The sequence below is a fragment of the Mobula hypostoma genome, chromosome 12 (genome assembly GCF_963921235.1).
Source record: "Mobula hypostoma chromosome 12, sMobHyp1.1, whole genome shotgun sequence".
In the NCBI taxonomy this organism is placed as follows: domain Eukaryota; kingdom Metazoa; phylum Chordata; class Chondrichthyes; order Myliobatiformes; family Myliobatidae; genus Mobula; species Mobula hypostoma.
Genome location: NC_086108.1, coordinates 53,247,983 through 53,264,937, shown reverse-complemented (window position 1 = coordinate 53,264,937; position 16,955 = coordinate 53,247,983). Strand labels below are relative to the sequence as shown.

Genomic DNA, 16,955 nt, shown 5'->3' with positions numbered 1-16,955 from the left:
AGTATGTTCGTTAACAGATCAAATTTTATTGAGAGGGTGGAGGAGACTATTGTTCACTGAATATATTTTCCAGTATGATAGCTGCAACACTGACAGTTTTTTCTTACCAAAATGTAAAATAAATCTGGCTCTGGGATCTGCAAGCACACTGGGAAAGTCAGGGGCTTGATGTCTGCAAGTCCAATGGTGTCCTGTCCTGGGACTGGAGGACTGTCTGTCTGTGTGAGTGGGTGGATAAGACGGAGGAAAGGGGCTTGTTTTGCTGTTGTTGCTCTGTTGCAGGAATGTGTGGCAACACTTAGGGTTGCCCCCAGCACATCCTTAGATTGTGTTGGTTGTTAATGCAAACGACACATTTCATTGTACGTTTCAATGTACATGTGATAAATAAATGAATATGAATCTGAAATAAAAATGGAAATAACAGGAAATACTCAAGTGTTTCTTTCTCCACAGTGGTCCATGCGAAAGAATTTAGGAGGAGTGGATTGGGGCAATTTGTTTTATGGGAAGGATGTAATAGAGAAATGGAGGTCATTTAAAGGTGAAATTTGAGGGTACAGAATCTTTATGTTCCTGTTAGGTTGAAAGGAAAGGTTAAAAGTTTGAGAGAGCCATGGTTTTCAAGGGATATTGGAAACTTGGTTCGGAAAAAGAGAGATATCTACAATAAATATAGGCAGCATGAAGTAAATGAGGAATATAAAGAATCATAAGAAAGAAATTAGAAAAGCTAAAAGAAGATATGAGGTTGCTTTGGCAAGTAGGGTGAAAATAAATCCAAAGGATTTCTACAGTTACATTAATAGCAAAAGGATAGTGAGGGATAAAATTGGTCCCTTAGAGAATCAGAGTGGACAGCTATGTGTGGAGCCAAAAGAGATGGGGGAGATTCTGAACAATTTCTTTTCTTCGGTATTCACTAAGGAGAAGGATATTGAATTGCGCAAGATAAGGAAAACAGGTAGGGAAGTTATGGAAACTATGATGATTAAAGAGGAGGAAGTACTGGCGCTTTAAAGGAATAGAAAAGTGGATAAGTCTCCAGGTCCTGACAGGATATTCCCTAGGAACTTGAGGGAAGTTAGTGTGGAAATAGTAGGGGCTCTGACAGAAATATTTCAAACGTCATTAGAAATGGGGATGGTGCCAGAGGATTGGCATATTGTTCATGTTGTTCCATTGTTTAAAAAGGGTTCTAAAAGTAAACCTAGCAATTATCGGCCTGTGAGTTTGACATCAGTGGTGGGTAAATCGATGGAAAGTATTCTTAGAGATGGTATATATAATTATCTGGATAGACAGGGTCTCATTAGATACAGTCAACATGGATTTGTGCATGGAAGGTCACGTTTGACAAATCTTATTGAATTTTTTGAAGAGGTTACTAGGAAAGTTGACGAGGGTAAAGCGATGGATGTTGTCAATATGGACTTCAGTAAGGCCTTTGACAAGGTTCCACACAGAAGGTTAGTTAGGAAGGTTCAATTGTTAGGTATTAATATTGAAGTAGTAAAATGGGTTCAGCAGTGGCTGGATGGGAGACGCCAGACAGTAGTGGTGGATAACTTTGTCAGATTGGAGGCCGGTGACTAGTGGTGTGCCTCAGAGATCTGTACTGGGTCCAATGTTGTTTGTCATATACATTAATGATCTGGATGATGGGGTGATAAATTGGATTAGTAAGTATGCAGATGATACTAGGATAGGTGGAGTTGTGGATAATGAAGTAGGTTCTCAAAGCTTGCAGAGAGATTTAGGCCAGTTAGAAGAGTGGGTTGAAAGATGGCAGATGGAGTTTAATGCTGATAAATGTGAGGTGCTACATTTTGGTAGGACTAATCAAAGTAGGGCATGCATGGTAAATGGTAGGGCATTGAAGAATGCAGTAAAACAGAGGGATCTAGGATTACTGGTGCATAGTTCCCTGAAGGTGGAATCTCGTGTGGATAGGGTGGTGAAGAAAGCTTTTGGTATGCTGGCCTTTATAAATCAGAGCATTGAGTATAGGAGTTGGGATGTAATGTAATGTACAAGGCATTGGTAAGGCCAAATTTGGAGTATTGTGTATAGTTCTGGTCACCAAATTATAGGAAAGATGTCAACAAAATAGAGAGAGTACAGAGAAGATTTACTAGAATGTTACCTGGGTTTCATCACCTAAATTACAGAGAAAGGTTGAACAAGTTGGGTCTTTATTCTTTGGAGCGTAGAAGGTCGGTCGAGGGGGGACTTGATAGAGGCATTTAAAATTATGAGGGGGATAGATGGAGTTGATGTGGATAGGCTTTTTCCATTGAGAGTGGGGGAGATTCAAACAGGAGGACATGAGTTGAGAGTTAAAGAGCAAAAGTTTAGCGGTAACATGAGGGGGAACTTCTTTACTCAGAGAGTGGTAGCTGTGTGGATCAAGCTTCCAGGAGAAGTGGTTGAAGCAGGTTCGATGTTGTCATTTAAAGTTAAATTGGATAGCTATATGGACAGGAAAGGAATGGAGGGTTATGGGCTGAGTGCTGGTCGGTGGGACTAGGTGAGAGTAAGGGGTCGGTACGGACTAGAAGGGCCGAGATGGCCTGTTTCCGTGCTGTAATTGTTTTACGGTTATATAGTTGCTGCTTGACCTGTTGCCAACATTTTATATTCATGCAGACTGAGTAAACATTGAGAAATAAAGCAACAATAGAAGGACAATTTATTAACTTATCTGGTGCCACTCTTTCCACTACTTTAATTTACAGTAATTACATTGGCATAATTGAAGTCCAGTCATGAGGACGTGATCTCTAGGGGTCTCAGGAGACAAATGGCCATTATATGAACTACAAGGGTAAAGCAGATAGAGTGAATATTGTAGAGATGAACTTCCTATTCCCTGAAGAACACAAGGGTTTGCAATTGCTTTATATATAGTTTAAATTAATTCATGGTATTCAGCATGATTTATCAGGTGGACTGATTCATGGATATACGTAAGATTACATGGCTTTTATTCTAAGTGTTTTGCTCTGATGCTCTGTTTAGTCTCTAGCTCCTTGGTTACTGGACACTGACCAGCCAGTGATTCACTGCTGTCCCTAATTATCTCCTTCTTGTCTGCAGAAATACAAAAGGGTCAATATTTAAAGGCATAGTGATATAAGCTACCAAGCAAGTGGAAAGGGTCCATTAAAAAGTATCATCTAAATTGCCCAACTGGCATGAATGAAATGAAAATTTCACTGCAAACTAAAGCTCAAATCGCATTTGATCATGATGTATTATGTCGAACTCTTCCTGGCAATATTCCTTAGACAAGCAGTGGAAGATTTGAACGTCCCACCTCCTCAAGTTACACAACTTTAACTGCTTTTGAAGTGCATTGTGGATGTGGCAGCTTCTTTCTCCTACACCACTCTTTCCAGCTAATAAGTAGAATTGTCATATCCCATTTTTCTGTTGCAACATCTCTTGCATTCCTTAACAAAATATATAGTCGATTCTTCCCTCCTTGCTAGTCTCTAATGAGGTGAAAATATTTGCACTTCAAAACAAGTCTGTATTTCTTCCTACCTACAATTATACAATTTCTGCATTCGTCCTTACTCCTTTATTTCAATATACATCTACCTGTCTCCCGCATATAGCCTCATTTCCTCACTTCCACACTGGAACACTCTAAAGTTTTTGCTTTATCTTACAAAGCTGCAGGCTTTTAAAAATTGAATGTACTATTACTTAACCAGCACTTTCTTTTGTCTTCTCCCACTTATTTTAAATCTTAATGCACTTTTTTCCTAAACAATGGACCCATGCTGTAGATTTCAACCAAGTTTCTCAATGAAATAAAGAAAAATTGGATATTTAAGATCTGACACAGCTGCTGCTATGAAAAGTTATTTTTTCTTGATTTTTTGTGTCTCAATGTATCTCAAAGGAACAATAGTTTATGAGGTTAATATAAATTCTTCGTCAAGACATTACAGATATCCAAGTGCTCTTCTATGTGCTGATGACAACAAAATTGGAAAGAAAGCCGGTCCTTTTCTTGACGCTGGGAGATATTGATTATTTGTGTGTGGTGAGAGATTTGGAAAATTCAATTAAAGGATTTGAGAAGAGGTTTCATAAATTTTTTTCCTCCTACAGCATTGTTGTGATTCAATCAATATTTTATTTTTCTATAGATTTTTTGTGAACATGAAAATAAATAACATTTAAACAGTTCTGCTTACTGCAGAAACAAATGTAACAATCTCTGAAGACCTTGATCAGATACTGTTACTGAACTGCACATATATTTGCTGACTGTAACTCACTTAATTACTAATTTTATTGGTATTTTGGTCAAGAAAATCTTATTTACTATGACTTTTAGAGGAAAAAAGAAAACCTCAGCATTGGAAAGAAATTGATAGGCAAGGTACAAATATAAATAAACCTGAGGGATGGGGTTGGAGGTGTCAGTCTTTGCACTGGCTTTAAATTTGGTTCAGAGAAAACCGTTCAATTCTCTTTGGTCTCTCAACAATTAGGGATCACTTTATCAATTGTAGCCTAGTTACAAAACGTTTGCAAAAGAGATGTTTCAACCTTTGCTTGTTGTTTTATTTGCTGGTTGCAACTCTAATCAAATCTGAGGATATGCTGAAGTGGGAGGGTGAGGTTCTCAGCAATGCCCAACAACAACTAAAATAGCAATTAATTAAACACTAATTTTCAAACATAAATTATGACTTTATCCATGTCAAAAGTAACATTTAATAAATTTATCACTGTTCATAAACACTTCAATGTATCTTTTTTTAAAAAATGGCTTAACCCTTCCTCTTCTAATCCATTGCTGGGTATGCTTCTGTACCTGATAGTGAGTAAATGATTAAAAAAATTAATCATTTGCTGACAATGTTTGAATAAAAATAGGAATTTATAAAAATTAAAGGACCATTTAGCATAATAGTCCTGTTCTCAGATTTTCTACCAATCTTCAATCTTTCTCTTTCAATAAGTACATTTAAATGGCCTCTTGAACCCATTATTTTTATCCTCCACAAAACTGTCCCCAAGTATATTGCCTTTTAGATGAAGTTCTGACTTCTTTCCAATTTCACTATTTTTCCAGTCATTTTATTTCCAAAACTAATAAAATCCTTTTCTTGCATAAACTTCCATAATTCTCTTAATTAAAAAAAAATGACTTTCACTTCAACCAAGCAGCAGTATATCTTAGTTTTTCCTCATCATGAAAATTTAAGATGGATGTATTTCTTGGGCGGTACTGCATTGGTCATTGACACAGACAACACATTTCACTTTATGTTTGATGTACATGAGACAAATAAAGCTAATCTTTAACTTTGACTCTTGGTGTCATTATATAAAGCCTTCATTTTACCCTCTTGGTTACATTGGTGGGGCTATTAGATTACTATTGAAACTATTAGATTGCTATTGACGGGTAACAACTGGTTGCTTGTAACTCTGTGGGAACTAAAATTGAGCCTTGAATCCGTCAAAGCATTGCCCAGCCCATTTCTGAATAGTGCAACCTCACCAGCTGATTTTTCCACAGCCTCTTCCAAAACAGTGTCATTTATCAGAACATAAGACTTGTAACAGAATAAAGTCACTAGATCTTCATTAATGCCTCGCCTACCTCAAGATATTACAGTTGAGGCTCACGGCAAGAATTGATACTTGGCTGAGGTATTAGTCAGTGGGCAAAGATAAACCTCACTCCAGTCTGAGCCAATGTCACCAAGAGACAAAAAAAAGCAAAGAGAGCACAAAATATTGTTATTTTAATCCAGCATTTGACATTAACTGGCCACAATATAAACAGCAGAACTAATTGGGCATGACCTGATAAAATAGACAAGAAAGTGTGTATTGTAATTATCAGCATTTTAATTTTATAAGTTCTGTTCCCAAGGGAATGTCCCTTAGGAGTCTGGTGTGAATATGAAAGGGCAGATCATTGCAGCTGCCCACTCATATAAATATATGACAGAAATGTCACTAAGCAAATCAATCTGTCCACTAAAATGCCTGCAGGGAACTGCTCCCACAGGTGCACACCAAGATTCAGTTTCTAGCACCTAATTTAAATGTCATTTACCCTGGCAGAGAGCTCTCTCTCTCTCAGCAACCTTTCTCCTGCTAAAGAAAAATCAAAGAATATTCGCTAACTTGCTTAAATATTATGTGTAAAATAGTAAAATCTGTCTCTATAATATTTAATTTAGCATAATATTGTGAGAACAAGCTTACAATGTTGCCAGTGGTTTATGCTAACCAAAGCGAACCTCAGACCAACCAGATCACTGGGGGAAATAATTAATTGGACTCAGTTGAATAAATTTAATCCAAACACAGGTCCATTCCCTTTGATCCAACCAAGATCTAACCAAGTTCCATGACAGCTCCAGGTTCTCCCTGCATTGTTTTGTCCTTCTCACCTTCCTCTTTTGGCTTCACATTTGTTTTTGAATTTTTTGTTTCTCGACTCCCAAGACCAGGTTCTCAAGTTAAAGACAATTAAGAACAATCCAGTAAATGATCACTGCCAGTTTTTAATGTTGAGTAAAAGTTTAAGAACCAGCTGATACCAATCAGAAGACCTGTTATGTAACTTATTACAAATTGAGCACTAAAGCAATTTTATGACCTCCCCCTTTCCACCTTCAATCACAAGATGCATCATTTCTCTTGCCATCATGTCTGACATAAGTTCCTAATTACATGAGTATTTGTCAAAATTATGACATCAAACTCATCAAGCCATCATTAGTCAGATCAAAGTCTAAGACTAAGAATATCCATGACTTCATGCAGACTTGTCTTAAGCATTCTCTGACACCATCTCGTTCCCCACCCCAAGGCTGAAAATACAGGATCAATTGAGGTTTTCAAAACTTTGTTATTTAAGGGCATCAAAGGAAATAGACACAAAATTAGGTTTATCATCACTGCCTCATATGATGTAAATTTTGTTGTATTGCAGCAGCAAGACACTGCAAAGACATTAAATTACTACAAATTAAAAAAAATAAACATCTACAAAAGAAAAGCAATAATTTGGTAGTGTTCATGGATTCATGAAAAGTGTTTATGGAAAAGTTTCAATTATAGATTAATCATGATTGAAAGAAACAGTAGAACTTGATTATGGGGTGATTGCCTTACAGTGTAGTACCCTCTTTTTGAGAATCATAAATCCAGATATATTGGACTTCGGTTGACCATCTTAAAGGATTCGGAAATGCAGCTTCATAAATAAAATACAAATTGAGTAATACAAATTGGGAAAGGTAGATGCATCAGCAAATGGAGGAGGGAAGTATGGAAGGAAAGCCCAAGAGTGGGAAAAATCCTGCAGGAGATTTTCAAAAAGGAAATTAATTTGGTGGTTGGCACTGGAAGCATGGTGACAGTTGCAGGCTGCCCAGTGCAATCCTTGTTGATTGATTTGATTTTAAAAATGCATTTTACTGTATTTTCTATGTACGTGACAAATAAAGCAACAACAATGTGCTCAAGACTTCTGATAGAAGAAATTAATTCCAACACTTTTCTAGAATTTAAATTGGAAGCAAAATCTAGGAAGCAAATCAATGGCATTCTTGCATATGTCAATGTTTAAAAATAGTAGCAATTTTTTTTGTCTTTAGATGTAAAGTTGAGCCAGCAGCATAACACTGATTGGAAGATATTCTGAAGGAGACTACAGGCCTAAATATATTTTTCCAGTAGCTCCACAGAGGCTAGCTTTTGTTTTTAAATTACAAATTTTTACATAAATACTTGGGAGCAACACTACTTTACTCTCACTAACCTATTCCCACTCCCTGCCTGACACGTACAACATAGTGATGATCATAGTCAATAAATGGTTAATGCAGGAGCTTTCTGCCATTCGACAGCTGGTGCTTCCAAGATCCATTTTCCAGTTGTGCATCAGGTAGATCATATAGCTCTCACTTTATCACCATGTGAAGCCAACTGGGAAAAAAACTGAGAAGGGATGGTGGTGGTGATGGGGCTGGAAGGAGGGTGATGGTCTGGAGAGAGGGGGTGGGGATGGAAAACTATCCCAAACATAAAACTAATGTTTTTATACTGCAGTAATAACCAGGAAAGGACAGTCTGCATCTATATGACAGAATGAGCTACTGACATGAGAGATCACTGCCATTTCTTCTGAGCATTCTTGAGCTGCTTGGCAGCCATGACCCTTACCAAGCACATGATTAAAAAGAGATTTTCATTGCATTGCCCTGGAGGTGTCTCGTTCAATGTTCTGGGCCTGTCATTTGCTCAGAATGTCATGAATGTCATTTTCCAGTGCAGCTGGAGGGAGCAAAGAATCTTGCTCACCTCATGGTTATGCTGCTTTCCAAATTCCAAAGCCCATTAAAACACAAATAAACCCAGAAGAGATGAGAAAGCAGGTGGGAATGTGTGGCCTCCAGTAGGTCATGACATCTTAATTTTATTAACCATTTGCTAATAACTTTGTTGCCTTCACTATTAGAAATGAATATAAATGAACACAGAATGAATGCTGTGTTATACATATTATAACAACAAGCTTCAGATTTAAAGTGACTGAAATTAGTAATTTTCAGCTGTTTCAGATTATTAAATGGACATTTTGGTAATATATAAATCTTAAATAAATTAACAACTGACAATGACAAAAAGACAATTCTACCTCAATTCATATGGAAAATATTTTGTGATAAAATTTAAAACAGCAACTACATCAGTTGCTGTAACCATCTTTTACACAACTCTCATATCTCCCATTTACAACCTTTTTTTTCCTTTAAGATAATAGCAAGGAAGAAATCTCTAAGCTATATTCCCTGTATCAATATTAAATCATCCCAATGAAATACAATACTGGTGAGGTACAGTGCAAAATTTAATGGGTTCTGCACCAGCTTTCCTCAACTTTGGACAGGTGTCCTGATGCTCATGGGCACTGTAGGGTTTGAACTGATCTTTAGACATTTACTGTGTATACAATGGACCCATGTCTATTGAGAATTGGGCTGATACTAAGTACACCCAAAACAGTAAACTACATGAATACTCTCAAAACTCAGTTGTTAACATGCAATTCAAGTCAATCGACATTCAAGTGTTATTTTCCATTCTAGCTGCATCGTTAATGAAGTCCATTACGGCCGGTAGTAGTAGTGCCAATGGATTACACTGTCGCTATCTATAAGGAGTTCCTCTCCGTGACCATGTGGATTTCCTCCGGATGCTCCGGTTTCCTCCCACAGTACAGTAGAGATGTACCGCCACTGTTTGTGAGTTGTGGGCATGCAATGTTGGCACTGGAAACGTGGCAATGTTTGCAGGCTGCCTAGCACAAACTTTGCAGCACACACACGTAATGCTGGAGGAACTCAGCAGGCCAGGCAGCATCTATGGAAAAAGTACAGTTGATGGTTCGGGCCAAACCCTTCAGTAGCACAATCCTTGTTGATTTGATAAAAAAAATGATGCATTTCACTGTATTTCCTATGTGCATGTGACAAATAAAGCTAACCTAATCTCACACAAAAGAGAGGTAATCCATTTCATTAAAAAAACAAAAATGGAGTGTTTGTTCAGTGATACGTGATTAAAAGATGGTGTTCAAAAGGATCCAAATCCTCCTATTACAAACTATTAAGACAGCAAGACAGCACCTGGAATCCCATAAATTGATCCAACCTCTGCACGCACGGCAGAGTATAGTTGCAAAAGTTAATCAAATTGATTTCTGGAATTTGGGTTTGGCTTTTCAGCAGAAATCAAGCAGACTGGATCTATATTCTCCATTTTAGATGCAAACTAATCTCATCAAAAGATACAAAATCGGTAAACTGTTGGAGGGCTTTACAGGGTAGATTTGGGGATGAAATTTTCTCTGTCTGGTAGAGGAGGTTGAATCTTGAACTAGGGATCACGGCCTGAAATGAAGGGATTGGTCACTGAGAACTAAAATAAGTAATGAGTCCAGCCAGAGGGAGAGGAATGCTGGAAACTCCCAAACTAGATGCCAAGCCATGCAATTATATCCAAGATAGAAATCAACACATTTTTGGATATTAGGGAATGAAGGGATTAGTGCTGGAGAATCTGCACAAGGGATGGAATAGGCCACTCCTGCTACCAAATTAGTTTTTATGTAAATTTTAATTGTCAGGTTAAGAAAGGGGCAGGATATACCACAATTATAAATGGGTGGGTGTGTGGGTGTACATAATATATATATATACATATACACACACACACACACACACTCACTCTGAAATCACACATGAAACATCTCTAGAAAAATTGCAGTCTGCACTTTCAGGAAAAATGGTAAAGTACGTAAATTAAGTCGACAAGAACAATGGAACTTAACTCTTAGAGAGTCCGGCATTGTTCACAATGCTTTGGATGTACTACCTTAAAAACAACCCTGACAGATTGGAGTATTTCTTTAATTGGATTTTATCTTTGTCTGATTGTGGGTGAGATCAGTACACTCCCAAACCTTTGCAGTGTATTTCCTCTCTTCCCTAAAACCAGGAAGCACACATCAATTGTTTTACTCACTTCTTATTTAATGTTCTCTTTACAAATGGCCCAGGGTCAAAATCTGAGCATGCTGGTGCATGTATCCTTTTTGTTTTCTTCACTTCCTCTCAAAGGGAATGGCCAATGCCAAGATATGTTATTAACTTATTGCCATTAATCTTGGTTACTTTATGCAAGTGTAAAAGTACTGTCAGAATAATAATTACTGGAGACATCATATATAAACTTAATCTTTTCCACAAAAGATACTCAAATTGTTGCATTTGTCATCAAAGTTCATTTGATAGTCAGGAGCAGCAAACATGGCTGATTTCTCACCTCTTTAAAATCGGTGTTTCCGTGGTCACATGAAACATCCTAACTGTTAGATCAAATACAGCAGGAAGACCCAGGATCCATGGTGCTTTCTTCAGCATGTACTGATATATTGAGGCAGATAAGTTAATACATAATTTTTTAAAATGATAATTTTTACATTTTGGACCATAGAGTATCATTTATTTACTGTAATATACAGTGGAACAGATTCTATTTTTGCACTGCAATAAAACAAACAGTGCTCTACTTCACTTTCCGTTGATGCTTCTTGAACACAGGCTCCGATAGATGCAGAATGTTGAAGTACACCAGGAAGATCAAGAAGTGGAAGCAAGAAATTAGGGACACCAAGACGGGGAACAAGTCTGGCAGTTGTGGTGGAGGAACTAGTGTTACACTAATCAAACTAAGACTCGCCATGGCTATCACAGATAAAAGGAACTGTAGGAATAAAAAAAAAGTTGTTTGTTAGTTTTTTTTTTAACACATTCAACTACAATTTCTTTAATCCATTTCGTATTTTAAGGGTGTAAATCCCAAATACTGAAACATATTTAATAATCTTAAACCATGAATAACCTATAGATTCTATAACCCAACACTAGCTGTATAGTATCATAGTATGTCTAAACTACGAAACAAACCAACTTGAAAAATAAATCGACAATCAATTCTTGATGCAAGAGAAAGTGAAATAATTAAAATCAGTTCTCCAGTTTCAGTTTGTTCTTTAATTAGAGCTCTTCAGTAGGTGGTCAGAGGGTTACGGTCCCATATGGTACTCCAGAGATATTAGCATCAAGTTCTAGGCTCATACTCCAATGCATTTCTCAGAAGAGAGAGCTGTCTTTCAAATAGGACATTCTAGAGCGGCCCGTTTGCTTCTTCAGGCGAGTACAAGAGATTCCTTAGCATTATTTCAAAGCTATGTATTCTTTATTGGCCTTTATGTTAAGAAGACCAATTAGATGAACTAAAGATAGACACTTGTTTTTTTCACATGCCCCCTCAAAAGAAAGCTCCCCCTTTAATTACGATTCATGCTAATTGCTGGGCAACACTGAACTAACAAAAACCAAGATGAAGCATCTTGAGATCCATCTCATGCAGTGCATATACAAAAACACACTTCAAATTCATCACAATCCAGAAACCAGGTATTTACATTCACTTTTGTCAGTATTTGTACATTTCCTCGTAAGTTCTACAAGATTTGTATATGCAGCTCTCTTGAATTCATTAGCATTTCAACCTTAGACGTGTACTGCTGTGAAAGTGTCCATTTCCTGGACTAGCCATTCCTGTGGCTAAGTTAATAATACTTAGCTTCCTTTCAATTCCTCTGAACTGGATTACAACCCAAGACCCAATACTGAAGGCTTGGGTGCTTTGGAAAATAAAAACAAATTTAAAACAATGATTTTGCAATGAACCATTTTTTCTAAAGTACTGAGATTACTTACTGAAAGCTTTGCAACGTATGATGAAATTGCAAAGTGTGGGATGTACCTCCTCAAGCTCTGCAAAACCGGCTGGAGCTGCAGATCCTCCACGGACACTTTCTCAAAGGCTGATAACAACTTTATTGTGACAAGAAGGAATGTCAAAGAGCTAACAATATAAGGAAGGAGTAGGCCATCTTTTAGCAACAGGGGAAACATACTGTAAGAACACAAAGGAAAAAAATGTCAAATGAAAAGTTGTATTCCAACTCAATTAGATTTATGTGTCTAGTGCTATCAAGTTTACCTGTTACCTTGGATATAGTAGTGGCAACTAAAGATTAACAATACTGACTTCAGCGTCTGTTGCTTGCTTTAGTGAGTACATTGCAAGGATGGATTGATCATTAGATTAGTCAGGTTTGGTGGCATTTCACCAAAAAAACTGTCTAGTACCCAAAGCAGGAAGAAGACATGCCTTTAAGCACAAGAATTGGAAGCAGTTCCAAAATATTCTTTTGAACATTTAAAAGAATAATATGATTATTTACTGAGACTATATAAGAGAAATTTTTTTAAAAACTTGTTAAAAAAATGTTTTTTTTTGCCCCTGAATCTTGAGTTTCCTCTCAATTCTACTAGGAAAAGAAATGAAGAAATATTTAGACGTAGAACCAACACAAGTTGAACAATATACATGTAGTGATCTGCCATGTAAAATTATTGATCTTACCTAAAAGTTGATACCAGCAAAAACCAGGTTGTCATGAAGGGCAGTTCATGTAGAATCAATATTACAGGTCTGAAAACCAGCAAAATAAGAGCAGTATAAACAAAGATTTGGACAAAATCGAACTGAAAATATCAATAAGTAAACTCACAGCTTTATATGGGGTGAATTGCTCAGACAAAGGAGGTCAGGGGTTCAATCCCAGTCTGTGCTCCTTTAGCTCACCTCAGTCAGGGCAGTCACAAATAGTCTTAAAGCTCTGTGCAGTGGGGAGACGGAATCCTGGACATTTTCACATGAATCAGCATGAACATTTAAAGCTTATATCTTAACAGGCACTTCATTGATATTGTTGACAGGAAATACCATGGTCTATTTGACCATATGATAAATAATCCTACATTCAATCAGATGACCAGCCCACTCAATTTCTTTCAAGGACAAAAAATTATTAAGAACGGACGTGTGGAAGAGGCAGAATAACAGCAGTATCAAACCAAAAATAACAGCACTAACGTTCCTGGGAAAGTGCAAAAGATTTGTAACTTCTACTTATTATATCTCCCTTTGTCTTTTATATGCCCATCAGCTCATAATTACTGATAGTAAACCAGATTAATCAAGCTTTATTGCACAGGAACAATTATTTTGAAATATTTCTAAGAAATGAAAATTATTTCTGCCCTTTTACTCCCTCCCACTTTGCCAGTTGAATTAGCCACACAAGCGGGTCAATAATCTTTGAGTGTGTGGTGCCAATGGAATTATGCACCAGGAAGGTTCATTCCCTTCAGAAAGAGAGGAAATTTGAACAAAAAAAAATTTTTAAATAAGAAAATGAATACAGGAGGAATGCCTGTGAAGTATTCCATCAAGAGTAAAAGATCGTTTAACAAGGTCATGTCATGATTGTTAACTGACAGGAAAAATTGGAATCAGATAAGTAACTATGGAATAATAATTTAATCTCTTATCTTTCCCAATCACTTTAGTAATAGAAATTTTATTCATGAACATACTTCACTTCAGCTGTTCCATTCAGTCTTGCATACAGATCCCAAACTTTTTTTTGATATATAAATAAGATTAATCTCAATTAAAAAAAATTAACTCTATTGCAGACTGCTTTCCTAATGGGGTAATTCATACTGGAATATCATTCTTCAAAAGCAGGCACTTGCCTGTACCAATGTATAATCCAGATAGTTGTTGTAAAATGATTGCTGTAAGTCTTAAGTTTTTCCTAACCCACATGCCAATCATAGCACCATACCGCTGCCTTAGTGGATAATTCTGGAACCTTCCTCATCTGTATAGCCTAATGCTTTGCTACACAATCAGCTTTCAGTGCAGGTCAATAAATTAATTTTGTCAATTTTAACCAATGCCAGCCACAAATTTACCACAGCTTAAAGCATTGGCCAAGCTGGTAATGTGACAGAAATCTTGAGCATAATTTGGATAGAAGCTAAAATGTTTTAATGCATTGGAACTATTTCAATGTTGCATTTATTGAAATGATACCTTAAACAGAATATTTAAATTATTTTGCAATAGGTCTGTAAACCAAGCTGCCAGGACAGATCACTGAACCTGATAGTAGAGTGACATTAAAAAATAGAAATTTCTTAAACCTATTAACGTGCTGTTTTGCAATATATCTAACTTGCATAAGCAGATACAGAAACTAAAATGCAATAATTTTTAGTTAATGCAAGTTGAATGCATTGTAACATGTTATCTGTGTAAGTACACTGTGCACAGTGTTTATTATACTGTCGCTTTCAGCCATATACTCATCACTCATGTGTCTATTCCTTAAAGCATTGATTGCTATGATCACCATGGAACTGAGATTGGATTCACATTCGTCATACACACATCAGCCTGTCAGGTACAAGGAAAATATCTTCCATTTACAAGTAAAGCTTTTCCCCTTAGGTAAAAGCAGACTCTACAATAAGCTAAACAAATAACATTTTGAAGATTAATAATGGAACCAAATAAATTGAGCCAGACAAAGAGATCACTGAGGTCAAATGCCAAGGGGTATTAAAAATTAATATGGTGGCTTAAGTAGTTAAGCAAAATAGCTAAATAATTTTGCAACAGACCTGTAAAGCAAGTTGCTAGGAAAGATCACTGAACCATAGAGTTGAACCAGAGAATGAGAAATTAAATAAGGAACAAAATTGGTAGGATTGGTCTAACCAAAAAGGAATTCTTTTGCAAGGCTTAATTTTCCTTTCCTGTTCCCAAGAATTTCCTTATCTTTTCCTTAAGATCAGCAAATTGCCAATATTATTCCATACAATGCAGTCACACAATGTGATCGGAATGGGACACTGAAACAACTTCAAAACACGCCTGCTTCTGAGTCACAGCTTCACTATCCACCCAACAAGTTCTTGGATGCTACTACAGTACTGCACAGTCAGTAGAGGTGCTGCTCCAGAACTCCAGCAACACAGGGTCAATCCTGACCTACAGTACTCTCCGTGTTGAGCTTGCATGATCTTCCTGAATGTTCTAACTTCCTCCCACATCCCACTGTGATATATAATCTAATTGTTTGATGTAAACTGCCCTTAGTGTGTTAATGAAAGGCAGAATTGGAGGGAGTTATAGGAAGTGCACAAAATAAGCTGATAAGGGGAGAATGGGAGCTTGATGGTCAGCATGAACCTTGTGGGACAAATGGTCGATTGACAAGCTGTATACCTCAATGACGCTTCATTGTTTCCTTTTTCTTAACAGCATCAACATCAGTTGAGTTATAGGTCACCATCCAACTAACCATTCTTCACGAGTGAGTTCTTACAATACATTATGAATATTCAGGCTAGACATAACATAATGTGAGTCAATGCAAACTGCTTAATGAATTGCAAGAACTTACTTGATTTGTATTTGCTCCCTCTTTCCAACCTCTGATGTAACTGACCTTGCCAGGATCAACTCAGAGCACAAAATTATCAAGATAGTATGGGAGTTCCCTTGTCTATTTTACACCAATAATACATCAGGCTGAACAGTTAACCATTCTAAACATGTGGCCACAATAGAAAGTAAAACACTAGCAAAGGATCAAACTTTTTTAAAATTAAATATTTGTCTCTATCTCTCTCTCCACACTCATGACTGTGTGGCTAGGCACAGCTCAAATGCCGTCGATAAGTTTGCCAATAACACCAATCCTTGTTGGCAGAATCTCAGAAGACAATGAGGTGGTGTACAGGAACGAGATAGATCACTTGGTTGAGTGGTGTTTCAACAACAACCTTGCACTCAACCAAGGAATTAATTGTGGACTTCAGATAGGGGCAGTTGGGAAAACATACACCAGTCCTCATTGAGGGAGCAGTGGTGGAAAGGGTGAGCTTCACGTTCCTGGCCAAAGAAGTCATGCCAGTGATTACTCTTCATTACTCATGAAGAAGGCATGGAAGTACAGTACCGGTAACATTGAAGTTCTGGCCATTACAGAGACTTGGTTGAGAGGAACAGGAATGGATGCTTAATGCCCAAGTTTTCAATGTTTTAGAAAAGATAGAGAGAGGGTAAAAGAGGGGAAGGGAAAGCTGCACTACCAATCAGGGACCTTATCATACCTGCACTTCGAGAGGACATAATGGAGGGCTCGTCTACTGAGCCTATATGGGTAGAATTCCAAAATAGGAAGAACGCACTGATGGGATTGTACTACAGAAACACACCCCACCCCCAGTAGTTACTGGAATATTGAGGAACATATATGCAGGGTTGTTGAAAAAAGGATCTAGTACTTTCCTGGCATGTATGACGAATAAACTCTTCTCCGACTTCCAACGGGTAGAGGTATTGATTTTAACCAATGTTTTGATAACAAACTCTGGCATCTTCATCAGGGATGATGCCCAGGCATG

General features: G+C 37.2%; 1 protein-coding gene across 3 annotated transcripts in view; it reads right to left on the bottom strand.

Annotated features, from left to right (window-relative positions):
* Nucleotides 1-4,274: 4,274 nt before the first annotated feature.
* The window catches only part of alg6 (ALG6 alpha-1,3-glucosyltransferase), a 65,839-nt gene continuing 53,158 nt past the window's right edge, over nucleotides 4,275-16,955 (bottom strand). Inside the window, exons 12-15 of one of the 3 annotated variants that reach the window (XR_010019894.1) lie at nucleotides 13,054-13,122; nucleotides 12,342-12,540; nucleotides 10,879-11,319; nucleotides 4,275-9,414 (exon numbers count right to left, since the gene is read on the bottom strand). Coding sequence is in view for 2 of the 3 variants with exons in the window: in XM_063064112.1 (XP_062920182.1) it covers nucleotides 11,122-11,319; nucleotides 12,342-12,540; nucleotides 13,054-13,122 (466 nt within the window). In the remaining variant the exon portion in view is untranslated. The other 2 variants (XM_063064112.1, XM_063064111.1) reach the window with 2 other exon arrangements.